At 36.2% G+C, this 15,163-nt stretch overlaps 1 protein-coding gene across 1 annotated transcript; it reads left to right on the plus strand.

Moving 5' to 3' along the window:
- Positions 1 to 1,109, plus strand: LOC104647774 (uncharacterized). The gene is made up of 5 exons (XM_010323497.2): positions 1 to 38; positions 159 to 280; positions 370 to 515; positions 633 to 980; positions 1,071 to 1,109. Exons 1-5 carry the CDS (start codon positions 1 to 3, stop codon positions 1,107 to 1,109), a joined length of 693 nt encoding a protein of 230 aa, XP_010321799.2.
- Positions 1,110 to 15,163: the final 14,054 nt, after the last annotated feature.

The raw sequence follows: 15,163 nt of genomic DNA on the forward strand, positions 1-15,163 counted from the left end.
ATGACGCGCAAAAGGGCATGCATTGGAACTTATAAGAGGTAAGCCTGCTGATGGATACAGAAACATGCCAAGATACATATTTATGCTGAAAACTGTGTATCCAAATTCATATATAAGGATGTTTAAGTTGAATACAACGAATTTATGTATCTTTTCAGATCATTAAAGTCAATGATGAGAGGATTTGAATTCTGCAGGCCAGTTGTCGTTGTTGGTGCTTTACATCAGAGTGGAACTTATCAAGGTACATTTGTGTCTGCTAGTACACTCGATGGAGCAGGTATGCCATGTTGTTTATGAATTTATTTTATTATTTTCTTAATATTAAGTAGTTATTTAGTATATGTTGTTTTGTGTTTATATATTAAGGTTGCATATTGCCTTTAACGTATGGAATTGTTGACACGGAAAATGATTGTTCATGGACATGGTTCTTTCAACAATCTAAGAATGCATTTGGTGAGAGGGAAAAAATATGTGTTGTATCTGACAGAAATGAAAGCATCAAGAAAGGTGTGAGTATTGTTTATCCAACAGTTCCTCATTTTGCATGCATATGGCACCTCTGAGAAAATGTGTGTTCAAACTTTAGGAGAAGTAAGACCATTCTAAGTGATCTGTTTTTCTCAAAGGCTAAGGCTTATAGAAAAGATGATTTTAAAAAATTGACGGCTAAATTGGATAAAATAGATGGAAGAGTAAAAAAGTACCTTCAAGATGCTGGGTATGAAAGGTGGTCTAGGTCTCATGCAACAGTGAACCGTGGGAGAATGATGACTTCAAATAAAGCTGAATGTATCAATGGTTGCCTTGTTGATGCACGACAACTAACTATTATAGATTTATTGGAGGAAGTTAGAATTCTATTTGGTTCTTGGAATTGCAAAAATAGAGAAATAGCTTCTTACACAAAGAAAACATTAGGTAAAAGATTTGAAGAAATATTAATTTTAAACGCATCAAAAAGTTCAAAAATGAAGGTACATATTTGCTTTGTATTTATTATTTTTGTTAAATAAAAATGAAAAAAAATAAATTGTTGACTGTCTCTATGTTTTAAAAAATTGCAGGTTGTTGTATCTTCTGAGTTTATTTTTTTCAGTGTATGAAGGTGGGATTAGATACATTGTTTGTCTTGAGAGTAAAACTTGTTCATGTGGAAGATTTTAACATGACGAGATACCTTGTCCACATGCAATAGCTGTCTTGAAGAAGAAGAATATAACAGATGTACACCCCTACTGCTCTGATTATTATAAACACGATGCATTAACAAATACCTATGCAATTCCAATAGAACCAATGCCAGACAAAAGAGAATGGAAAGCTCCGAACTCTATTTTGGAAGAAGTGGTTTTGTCACCTAGATACAAAAAGATGCCTGGAAGACCAAGAAAAAAGAGAAAGAAAAATCCAGATGAAAAGATAACAACAAGAACAAATTGTTGTGGACGTTGTGGTCAAGAAAGTCATAATAAAAGAACCTGTACCTTCTTTCCAAAAGATTCTTGATTTATATTTTTTTAGTATCTTTGATGTGTAATAATGTTTCTTGATATTTTTAATTTGCTAATAATATGTGAACTTTTTTTATTTGATGTGATTAACAAGATGTGAATGATTTAAGCTACAAAATCTTATTTGATACTAAATATAACAAATTTTGTCTGTATTATATTACGTGCAAAAATATTTTCAAATTTACAACATTTATAACTTGTTTAATCTCAATTACATAAAATGATAAACGTATAATAACAAAAATTTGTTATCTCATTCAAAACAATAATTGATATCAAATATTTATAGTTTATTATATGATATGTAATTCTTAACGATACTAAATATATTATGTTCATAATGTTGTATTAATTAATCAAGCTATACAAATTGAATTTTTTATGTTGCTAACACGTGTCATATTATATGTTTTGTGTATCTGATTGTAATACAATATCATACATTTTGATTTGCACGAAAAATACGATATTTTGGAGTAACTTATTTTGTATCAACTAGTATAATAATTGTGTAAAAATAGTATCACATATACTCTGAAAATAATCTATTATGGTATCATCATTTATTTTGTATATATTACTTATATAAATTATTTAATAAAGATATACTAATTTTATTTTTTTATACTAAAATAAGAATCATATTTGTAATAATTCTATTGTTACTTTGTATTCGATTATAATATAGTATCATATCTTGTTATTTATCGAATAATTAATAAATTTTAACTAAATAATTATGTGTCATTTTGTGTCATAATTGAGTAAATAAATTAACAGTTATATTGTTAAAAAATTTAATATAGTATCATTCTCTGTTTGATAAGATAAATTATTAAAACCAGAAAATGCTTAATAATATTGAACGAAAAATAGAAGTTGAAATACAAAATATTCCGTTTCAATAATAGTTCAAAAATTATATAAACCTAACTAATCAACATCAACCAATGCATCTTCTGCCTGTTAAGAAAATTCACCCTTTGGCCTTGTTGGATCATCGATATAACTAACATATCCAGCCTTGAGTTTGTCCATGTCATACTATCATAACAATGTTCTGTATCTGTTGCGAAGATAGTCACTCTGAGATCAACGGATGGAATTTTGATTTCGTCGCTCAAATATTCTGCATAAGCAACTATAAATAGTCCACAATCACTGAAAAGAAAATGAAGATACATTAAAAAGGATTTGAATGTAAGGAAAATCTAAAAACTAAACATTTTATCAAACAAAAAAATTGATTCACAAATACTTACAGGCTATCGCTTTTTTGTTGCATAATCCCTTGCGCATATTCAACTATAAATGAATGTTGACCCAACAGTTCACCTGTTTTCTTGTCTTTGTACGCCTCCAATGATAACCAATTAATTCTATCCGCTTTATCCAAAAAATCGCTATCATGTAGATAGTTTAGAAGCATTACAAACAACTGATTAATCTCTTCAAAAGACATTTTTTTCCTTGACCCACCAGATGAGTCATACACACGCAATAACCTTTTCTTCAAAACAACCACAACCAACACCCAATGAAAATCTTTGCCACAATTAACAGGAATATAAATTTCATCAACTAGATTTCAAGGTAATGAAGCATGTATCAAAAATTCATTAATGATGTTTTTTTAGACCTTTCATAACCACCTATAGCAACACCACGACCAATATGTTGTTGTGTAGTTAGAGATTCACCAATAGGAGCAAAATAATACCTATTATATGCAATGTTGATGTATGATTTAAACAAGCAGTTGACCGTAGTGTATTTGTATTGATCCAAGTCTCTTGATTTTGACTTCTTCAGTAGACAGCAAAAAATTACATCTAGATGTTGTTACATATATAAAACAACACAATATGAAATCTGCACAATTTGAAAAATAAATATAGATTGAATAACGGTATAAATAAATTTGTAAGCAGATGCCAAAATAATATGAACGATCTATATATTGCATTATTTAAATAATTAAACGCATAATGTACCTGATCAGTCCAACATTTCATTGGATGCAACATGATATAAAATCAGTTCTTGTCAATAGGAACTACGACAATAAAATCCATATAATCAAATCTAAAATTAGCAGATTTGCCTCTATATTTATCATCATCAGGTTTCCTATAATAAAAAGTTTTAATTCAAAATTAAAGTACTTAAAAAAATAATTTTATAAAGAAACTTTCTTAATAAAAACTTACTTATTGGTGTGTGATTTAAGGTGTCCCTTTTGAATCCAATCTAAAAACTCTTACATTAAATCCGGCGATACTTATTATGTGATTCGACAATCATCAAATGGAGTAAATTAAAAGATATGACTGTCTATTTTGTCCTTGCCCTTATCAGTTGATTCAAACGAATGTACAGAGGAAGACTGCAAAACCTTAGAAGACATCATGTCATGCTGAGCATGAGTTTTAGTATCAACATCACTGACACCAAGCTAGGTGGGTAGCTGATTGTCTGATAACAGATCATCACTCTAGGTAAGTTGTAGAGGAATTACAACATCCAATGGGTTGACATTAATTTCCCAGCTTGGTGGTCCACGTGCAAATGCATTTGTCACTGCTTCATTTTCAAGTGTGAATGAGACCGGTGAGATAGAACCCTGTGTGATATCAAATAATTAACAAACACACTATAATTTCAATAACTTATGCAACTTAAAATATACTAATTTTTTTCAAATTGTTCTTTAATTATGTCAGCACCATGATCCAAAATAAATAATAATATTTTAAAAAATAAAGTATCTGTTAATCTTTTAATATATATTATGCAGTCAGCGATACTTAAAATACATTAATCAATTTAATAGAATAATTTATATACCAAAATTCATGATTAAAAACATCATATATATATATATATATATATATATATATATATATATATTTACTGTAAAAAAATTAGGCAATTGCTGATGACATACAGTTTTCAAAGATAAATTGATGGAATAAGTATCAACCATCTGAAAAGAGATTTTATTAAAAGTTTTACAGAATAATAAAGTATCAATCAATGTATTAAGTACCAGATATTTAATTACCTTCATTGCATCTTCAATAGATCCCTTTCGTTTTTCAACCTCCTCTGCAGTTTCAGCAACATCATCAACAGTTGCAAAATTCATATGCTTTGATGAATGTCACGACCCGAAATGGGTGTGATGACACTCGTCTTATCCCACAAGACAAGTCAGTCTAAAACCCAATATCTAACAAAGTGCGGAAGTAAATGACAATCCAACAACAATTTCTATAAAAAAAACCAAGTCATATTAATTCAGTCCCCAAAACCAGGTTGTCACGTGCACAAGCCTCTAATGTAAATATAAGAATTGAAACAAAATAGAAGTCTAAAATGAAGTTGTCTTTCAAGTAAAAACAAAGTCATAAACTAGAGTAGGAAAGTTCGCTGAGATGACAAGCAACTACCTCACAATCCTCCACAAGATGCCTCAGAAACGAAGAGAATGGAAGGTATCACAAAATTTTGGGCTCGTAACCTAAAAAAATTTGTAGAAGCAAGGGGTGAGTACCAAACCACGCAGTACCCAACAAGCAAACCTCTAAACACAAGTTAAATGAACAAAATACGGGTACTTCTTACACCCTATCTAGACCTCCACGCTACAGCCTAATAGTTTACAGTTTACCAAACACACAACTCAATAACCACACTCTATCAGTTTACACATTCTCAATAACAACTCAATATTCAACAGTCACAAGCTTTACAGAAAAACACTCACAAGATCAGCAAAACACATGTTCAAGTTCATCAATAATAAATGTGCAATGCCATGAGATGTGATGCCAAATATAGTGATGCATGTCTTTCTTAACGATACACACCCGTTGTCTCTCAGTCCGGGACCCATGAGGGACATATCTGTCCATGCATCTGTCGTGGCGCACGACACGACCCTCGATAATAGTAACCATCGCGGTGCGCGATACATCTCTCGAAATATAATATCCATCGCGGCGCGCAATACGACCCTCGAAATGATACATTTTTATACCACAATCATGTCTCAGATACAATGCAATTGACATGCTCAAATGAAAATGAGGAGATAACCATTTTGATACCAAAGCGCAATTTACAACAAGGAATACAACACCAACAAATAAACAACAAGTCTCCAAATCATTCTCAACATCACACAAGAAGATACACGAATTTCATACGCTTAACAAGAGTTTAGAAATCCACTTGCCTCAAATAGTAGAACAATCACTCCGGAACTTGAGTCTTCTCTTTTTGTTGAACTTCCAACTCAAAACAATCTATTCAAATAAGTAACCACGATAAGATTTCGAAACTAACAACACCCAACTCTATAATCAAGTTCCTAACCTTCAAGCCTAGAGTTAAGTCATAACTCCTCCAAACACTAAAACCCTAATAGTTTTCATTTAATATAATATACCTAATATTTAATCACATATCTTAATATCTCAAAACAAGAATCATAATATGATAAAGAGGATAAAAAATTACAACTCTATTAGCGCTTAACCCAGAACTTAGAAGTAAAGAAAAATTTCGATACTCCACAGTGTCATATATTCCCATTCCATCACTTCCCAATTCATTATGGTTTATGTAGTGATTACCTAATAATTATAATATAATATAAAAACTTCACTTTCAACTATCTTGTTTCTCCCCCTAAGTCATAAAACGTGGAATCTATATATAAGCTTTGTAAATTTATCACATAATTCAACATAAATAATAACAATTTAATCTATATCCATATATAATACAATAGTTAAGCACAATCACCTGCTTCACTGGATCGGTCGGGCGGTGATGAAATCCTCTTTGAGAGGCTATTCGTTCTTCTATTTTTTTTCCTTTAACTGATTAGGGCAAATAATTATAACCCACTAAATAGTTAAATAAATGTTAGTTATTTAATAATTAACCATCAATTAATTCACTCTAGTTAAATGAATATTTTAAATTTCCAAAAATGACCTTCCGGGTCATTACATTATCCACCACTAAGAATCATGTTCGTCCTCGAACATTAAGTAAAGAAAGTACCTGAAGCTTCAAAAAGTTGAGGATATCTGGCACGCATGTCAGACTCAGTCTCCCAAGTTGCCTCTCCCACTGATCGGTGCTTCCATTGCACCTTCACTGAAGCAATCTCTTTGATCCTATGCTTTCGCACTTGCCTATCCAAAATAGCTATAGGCTCCTCCTCAAATGTTAAGTCTAGACCCAACTCCACAAAGTCAAGTGAAAGCACATGAGATTCATCCGGAACATACTTCCGAAGCATAGAGACATGAAAAACAGGATGAACTGCCGACAAACTAGGTGGCAAGGCCAACTTATAGGCCACCTCTCCCACTCGGCTCAAAATCTCAAAAGGTCCAACGAATCTAGGGCTTAGATTTCCCTTCTTTCCGAACCTCATCACACCCTTCATGGGTGATACTCGGAGCCAAACATGATCACCCTCCATAAACACCAAGTCTCTAACTCTCCGGTCTGCATAACTCTTCTGTCGACTCTGAGCTGTCAATAATCTATACTGAATCATACGGACTTGCTCCATAGCATCTCTAAGCAAGTTTGTATCCAAAGAGTCCATCTCCACCGAATCAAACCAACCAACCGGAGACCTACACCGTCTTCCATACAACGCCTCAAATGGGGCCATCTGGATACTAGAGTGATAACTGTTATTATAGGCAAACTCCGCTAATGGTAAATGTTGATCCCATCTAGCACCAAAATCGATCACACACGCTCGAAGCATATCTTCCAATACCTGAATGGTCCGCTCAGTTTGACCATCTGCTTGAGGGTGAAATGCCGTACTCATGTCTAACTGAGTACCCAGACCTTGTTGTAATGCCTTCCAGAAATGAGAAGTAAATAGTGAACCTCGATCTGATATGATAGAAATAGGAACTCCATGTAGTCGAACAATCTGACTAATATATAGCTCGACTAACTTTTCTGCCGTATATTTCACCCGAACCGAAATGAAGTGGGCAGACTTGGTCAGCCTATCAACAACAACCCAAATAGATTCATAACCATCCACTGTGGTAGGCAAACCCACAACAAAGTCCATAGTAATCCGCTCCCACTTCCAAGTAGGAATATGCATCCTCTGAGATACACCCCGGGCCGCTGGTGCTCACACTTGACCTGCTGGCAAGTCAAACACCTCGAAACAAAGTCTGAAATATTTCTCTTCATCCCACACCACCAATAATGCTGACTCTGATCATGATACATCTTCTCCGCTCCCAGATGGATGGAATACCGAGAACAATGGGCCTCCTCAAGAATCAATCTAATCAAATCGCCTGTCCTGGGCACACAAATTCTGCCTCCGATCTGCAATACACCATCAGAATCAAGGACAACCTCCTTAGCTTCCCCTCTCAATACTTTGTCTCGAATGAGACATAATTTTTCATCATCAAACTGGTGTGCACGGATGTGCTCGACTAAAGAAGACCGAGCCTCAATAAAAGCAATCATCCCATCACTCTCTTCTGAAATCTGCAAGCGGACAAGACTGTTAGCTAATATCTGCACATCTCTAGCCAATGGTCTCTCCATAATACTAAGCGCTGCAAGACTCCCCATGCTAGGAGTCTTCCTACTCAGAGCATCGGCCACAACATTGGCCTTTCCTGGATGATACAAAATGGTCACATCATAGTCCTTCAGCAACTCAAGCCATCTCCGTTGCCTCAAGTTCAAATCCCTCTGGCTAAAGATATACTGAAGACTCCGATGATCAGTAAAGATCTCACAATGCGCCCCATACAAATAATGACGCCATAACTTAAGTACAAATACCACAGCCGCCAACTCCAAATCATGAGTAAGGTAGTTCTTCTCATGGGATTTCAACTGCCTAGAAGCATAAGCAATCACTTTCCCCTTCTGCATCAACACACCACCCAAACCAACTCCTGAAGCATCACAATACACAGTAAAGTCTACACCCTCGTCAGGTAGAGTTAACACAGGAGCAGAAGTCAACAAAGTCTTGAGCTTTTAAAAGCTCTCCTCACACTCATCAGACCACTAAAAACTCACATCATGTCGAGTCAATCTAGTCAATGGAGCAGCAATAATAGAGAAACTCTGAACAAATCATCGATAATAGCCTGCCAATTCCACAAAACTCCTAATCTCAGTAGGTGAAGTAGGTCGCGTCCAGCCTCTACCTGCCTCAATCTTGGCCGAATGTACTCTAATACCCTCCTTAGACACCACGTGTCCCAAGAATGTCACAGAAGTAAGCCAGAACTCACACTTTGAGAACTTGGCATACAATTTCTCTTCTCTCAACCTCTGAAGTACAATCCTCAGGTGTCAGACATGGTCCTCCTCAGTCTTAGAGTAAACCAAGATGTCATCGATGAAAACAATCACAAAAGAATCAAGGTATATTCGAAACACCCCATTCATCAACTCCATGAATGCTGCAGGGGCATTAGTCAATTTGAAGGACATCACTAGAAACTCATAATGCCCATACCGGGTCCGAAAAGCTGTCTTATGGATATCTGATTCCCTAATCTTCAACTGATGATACCCAGACCTCAAATCAATCTTAGAGAACAATGATGCTCCCTGTAATTGATCAAATAAGTCATCAATACGCGGAAGAGGATACTTATTCTTCACTGTTACTTTGTTTAACTGTATGTAATCAATACACATCTCCATAGTCCCATCCTTTTTCTTCACAAACAATACAGGGGCACCCCAAGGTGATACACTAGGGCGAATAAAACCCTTACTCAATAAATCCTGCAACTGATCCTTCAATTCTTTCAACTCTGCTGGGGCCATACGATATGGAGGTATAGAAATAGGCTTAGTGCCCGGCTCGAAATCAATAGGAAAATCGATATCCCTATCGGGAGGAACACCTGGAAGATAAGAAGGAAATACATCGGGAAACTCCTGAACCACGGGAACAGAGTCCATGGGAGGTGGTTCAACACTAGTATCCCGAATAAAAGCTAAGTAAGACAAACACCCCCTCTCCACCAATCTCTGAGCACGGATAAAAGAGATGACCTTGCTAGGATAAGAACCACTAACACTCTTCCACTCAATCCTCGAAACACCAGGCATTGCTAAAGTCACAGTCTTAGCATTACAATCAAGGACAACATGATAAGGAGAAAGCCAATCCATACCCAAGATAACATCAAAGTCCACCATCCCCAGAATGATTAAGTCTACCCAAGTGTCATACCCAGCCAAAGAAACAAGACAGGATCGATACACTCGATCGACCACTAAGGGCTTACCCACAGGTGTAGAAACACGAATAGGTACAATCATGCTATCGGATATCATATCAAATTTAGCAGCAAAATACGTAGACACATAAGAGAATGTAGAACCTGGATCAAACAACACAGACGTAGGTCGATGAAATACTGGGATGATACCTGTAATAACAGCATCGGAGGTCTCCGCCTCAGGTCTCCCGAGGAAAGCATAGCAGTGGGATCCTCGTCCACCTCCAGCCTGGGTGGTACCTCTACCCCCATTCTGCTGAGCTGCAACACCACTACTAGAAACTCTGTCACCTCTACCTGACTGAACTCTGCCATGACCTCTACCCTGTGGAGCTGGTGGTCTAGTCTGGAATGAAGAATTAGGTCGAGGCCCACCACGACCCCTCTGTGAAGTACACTGCCGCATTAGATGATCAGGATCTCCACAAGTAAAACAAAATCTATGACTTGGGAACTGTTGTGTGGACCCTGAAAATCCACTATAATTTCCTCGCCCTGTAGGTTGCTGCTGTGAACCGTATGAGCTCTGACCCGGGCTATGAGAACCCCTAGATGTTTGGCCACCTTCAAATGTCGGCATAGATGCATGAATAGGTCCCCGCTGCTGAAAAGAACCACTCACTCTCTGTGATCCCCTACCTCCAGATGAGGCACCATGAAACTGGCCTGATATACGGGCCCTTTTAGGGTCCCCAAACTCCTCTCTCTCCATCCATTCTGCCTCTTTGGTGGCACTCACAATGGACTGGAAAGAAGCCCCCTCCCTAGATGCCCGAAACACAGTTGACCTGATGGAGAAAGTCAATCCCCTCACAAATCTGCGGATCCTCTCTGTCTCATTTGGAATAATGGCCAACGCATGCCTAGACAACTGGCAAAAACGCGCCTCATACTCTGTAACCGATAAACCATCCTGTCTCAGACTCTCAAACCTCAAGCGACTCTCCTCTCTCACGCTCCATGGGATAAAACGATCTTAGAATGCATTAGCAAACTGCTCCCAAGTCACTGGAGGAGATCCAACTAGCAAAACCCCCGAATATGTCCTCCACCAGTCTCTCGCTGGTCCACGAAGCTGGAGTGTAGCATATCGAACCCCATGTGACTCAGCTAATCCAACCACCTCTAGTAACTCTCGGCAGGTAGTTAGAAACTCATGAGCGTCCTCGCTCTTCCCACCCTGAAACTGAGGTGGGTCCATCTTTCAAAATCTCTCATACCTACGCTGCTCATCCTCTGTCAGAACAACCATCGATGCAACTTGACCCCCAACTGCTGGTGCAACATTATTCTGAACCGCGAGATCTACTGGTAGTTGCCCCACCGCATCCTGAACAACTGGAGCTTGTTGCTGCTCTTGGGTCTGAGCCCCCTCTCTAGTACGAGAGTCATGGGGTGTGGTAGTCGCCCCACCACCCTGAGAAAATCCCTCTAACACACTTAACACCCTCATTAGTGTATCCTGAAGCAAAGGTGTGACTACAGGATCTGGAGGAACCTGGTCCTCTCTGCCATCAATCTGAGGTTCTGTAGAGACCTCTCTAGCACGACCTCTCACTGGTGTTGCTCCACGTCCACGACCTCTAGCTACTATCGTACTACTAGCACGACCTCTAGCTCGAAATCTACCCCTACCCCTAGCTGGGGCCTCAACAACTGCCTCGGGAAGTGCCTCCCATCTACCACCAGTAACATTAGTTCTAGTCCTCGTCATCTGTCAACATAGTATACAACAACTCAGTACTAAAGAAGGTGACCACGCACGATGAGAAAGAATGAACAAAAAAAAGTTTCCTAGTAATCCTCGTAGCCTCTCAGAGATAAGTACAGACGTCTTCGAATGATCCTTAAGACTCTACGTAGACTCGGCTTGTATACACGTGAGACCTATGAACCTGGGCTCTGATACCATTTTGTCACGACCCAAAATGGGTGTGATGGCACTCGTCTTATACCACCAAGACAAGTCAGCCTAAAACCCAATATGTAACAAAGTGCGGAAGTAAATGACAATCCAACAACAATTTCTATAAAAAAAACCAAGTCATATTAATTTAATCCCCAAAACCAGGTTGTCACGTGCACAAGCCTCTAATGTAAATATTAGAATTGAAACAAAATAGAAGTCTAAAATGAAGTTGTCTTTCAAGTAAAAACAAAGTCATAAACTGGAGTAGGAATGTTCGCTTAGACGACAAGCAGCTACCTCACAATCCTCCACAAGATGCCTCGGAAACGAAGAGAATGGAAGGTATCACAAAAATTTGGGCTCGTAACCTACAAAAATTTGTAGAAGCCAGGGGTGAGTACCAAACCACGCGGTACCCAACAAGCAAACCTCTAAACACAAGTTAAATGAACAAAATACGGGTACTTCTTACACCCTATCTAGACCTCCACGCTATAGCCTAACAGTTTACAGTTTACCAAACACACAACTCAATAATCACACTCTATCAATTTACACATTCTCAATAACAACTCAATATTCAACAGTCACAAGCTTCACAGAAAAACACTCACAAGATCAGCAAGACACGTGTTCAAGTTCATCAATAATAAATGTGCAATGCCATGAGATGCAATGTCAAATATAGTGATGCATGTCTTTCTTAACGATACACATCCGCTGTCTCTCAGTCCGGGACCCATGGGAGACATATCTGTCCATGCATCTGTCGCGGCGCATGACACGACCCTCGATAATAGTAACCATTACGGTGCACAATACGTCCTTCGAAATATAATATCCATCGCGACGTGCGATACGACCCTCGAAATGATACATCCTTATACCACAATCATGTCTCAGATACAATGCATTTGACATGCTCAAATGAAAATGAGGAGATAACCATTTTGATACCAAAGTGCAATTTAAAACAAGGAATACAACACCAACAAATAAGCAACAAGTTTCCAAATCATTCTCAACATCACACAAGAAGATACACGAATTTCATACGCTTAACAAGAGTTTAGAAATCCACTTGCCTCAAATAGTAGAACAATCACTCTGGAACTTGAGTCTTCTCTTTTTGTTGAACTTCCAACTCAAAACAATCTATTCAAAAAGTAACCACGATAAGATTTTGGAACTAACAACACCCAACTTTATGATCAAGTTCCTAACCTTCAAGCCTCTCCTCTAAACACTAAAACCCTAATAGTTTTCATTTAATATAATATACCTAATATTTAATTACATATCTTAATATCTCAAAACAAGAATCATAATATGATAAAGAGGATCAAAAATTACAACTCTATTAGCGCTTAACCTAGAACTTAGAAGTAAAGAAAAATTTCGATACTCTACAGTGTCATATATTCCCATTCCATCACTTCCCAATTCATTATGGTTTATGTAGTGATTACCTAATAATTATAATATAATATAAAATCTTCACTTTCAACTATCTTGTTTCTCCCCCTAAGTCATAAAACGTGGAATCTATATATAAGCTTTGTAAATTTATCACATAATCCAACATAAATAATAACAATTTAATCTATAACCATATGCAATACAATAGTTAGTTACAATCACCTGCTTCACTGGATCGGTCGGGCGGTGATGAAATCCTCTTCGAGAGGCTATTCGTTCTTCTATTTTTTTTCCTTTAACTGATTAGGGCAAATAATTATAACCCACTAAATAGTTAAATAAATGTTAGTTATTTAATAATTAACCATCAATTAATTCACTCTAGTTAAATGAATATTTTAAATTTTCAAAAATGACCTTCCGGGTCATTACATTAACAGTCGGATGATCAGAGTTATTCTATTAATGTGTGTTGTGCAGTCATTGATACTTAAAAAATAAAGTAATCAATTTCATAAATTAAAGTATATACCAAATACATGATTTAGATCATCCTTTATAGTTTAAACTAAACAATTAGTTAAATAATGATACACAATTAGCATATAAAAATTGATGGATTAGAGTATCAAGCATACAAAAAAAAATACTTTATTAAAATTTCTAATGCACAAAAATATTAAGGTATCATTTAATAAATAAAGTATAATATACTTAAATACCTTTGTTATATCTTCAGAAGAAACCTTTTGTTTTCAAACATCATCAACATTTTTCAGCATCATCGTCTACAGTTGCACAATCCATATGCTTATATGAAACAGTTGCTTCATCAGAGTTACCAGAATTGAATTGTGTACCAACATTGTCTTTCGCCACAGAGTCATCCATTATGTGTGGCGATGAGACTCCTCCCGTATCCTTCAATTTTTTTAAAAAATCATCTCTTAAAAAATCAGAAAGAATTAAAAAAAAATTCAAAATATCACCTTCTCAGATTTGTTTCCTGTTGCAACAACAACTTTCAACAATTCTGAATGGTTACTCTTTATTAATGTCTCAAGAGCTTCAACTTTACTATCAAGAACTCCAAATATTTTGTAAACTTATAATCAAAATTAATATATAATAAATAGTAACAGTAAAACATATAAGAGTTTAAATTACTTGATTACTTACATAAGACTTCAAGAACTTCTTCAACTCATCAATTTTTGAACTGCCCAAACTTGTTTTTTCATTGAATGAATTTGGAGAAACACCAACGCCAGATATATTCTCTGATTCTTTTTGTTGTGGTTCTGAACTTTGGAATGAATAATCTGGTTGCTGATCTGGTTCCTTCTGTGATTTTGAAAGTCTTGATAGATCATACTTATGTGGATGTACAATCTTTATTCTGTTGCATTTTGGTGGGGTTGTTCCTATATTAGCGCACCTCGTGATATTTATTTTTAACAGAATATCTGGAGGTTTTATTGTGAAGTCTTCAAAATCAGGAACCTCCTCCGGATGCACATCATTATTATATGAAATTGATGAAACTGGTGGGTTTGGAGGTACATAATTGTGATCTAGTAACCCAAGTGATGTTATTTCCTCAGGAGTTGGCTGAATATTAGAACATTCAATCTAAAAAAAAATAATTAATGACAATAAACATATTAAAGTTGTATCGCATAATTAAACTAATTAATTAAGAATGTTGTATTGATTAATTACCTCTGAAAAAATTGTTTCGATAAACAACTCAAACTTGGGCTTCAAACCAACAACTTGCCAGTTGCAAATCCTCGGTATACCGTTTCTTTCTTTGACAGTAATATCGATATTTATCATAGAAGCACATTCGTAAATCCATATATTAAGTGCATATGGAAATCCATTCAACCGATACAACTTTTTGAAGGGTTTGTACTTTTTTCGAAAAGATTTTATTAACTTTTCAAAAACAATTATTTCCCAAGAAAACTGTAGGTAACTGCCAT

This window comes from Solanum lycopersicum, chromosome 1, assembly GCF_036512215.1.
Source record: "Solanum lycopersicum chromosome 1, SLM_r2.1".
Taxonomy (NCBI): Eukaryota; Viridiplantae; Streptophyta; class Magnoliopsida; order Solanales; family Solanaceae; genus Solanum; species Solanum lycopersicum.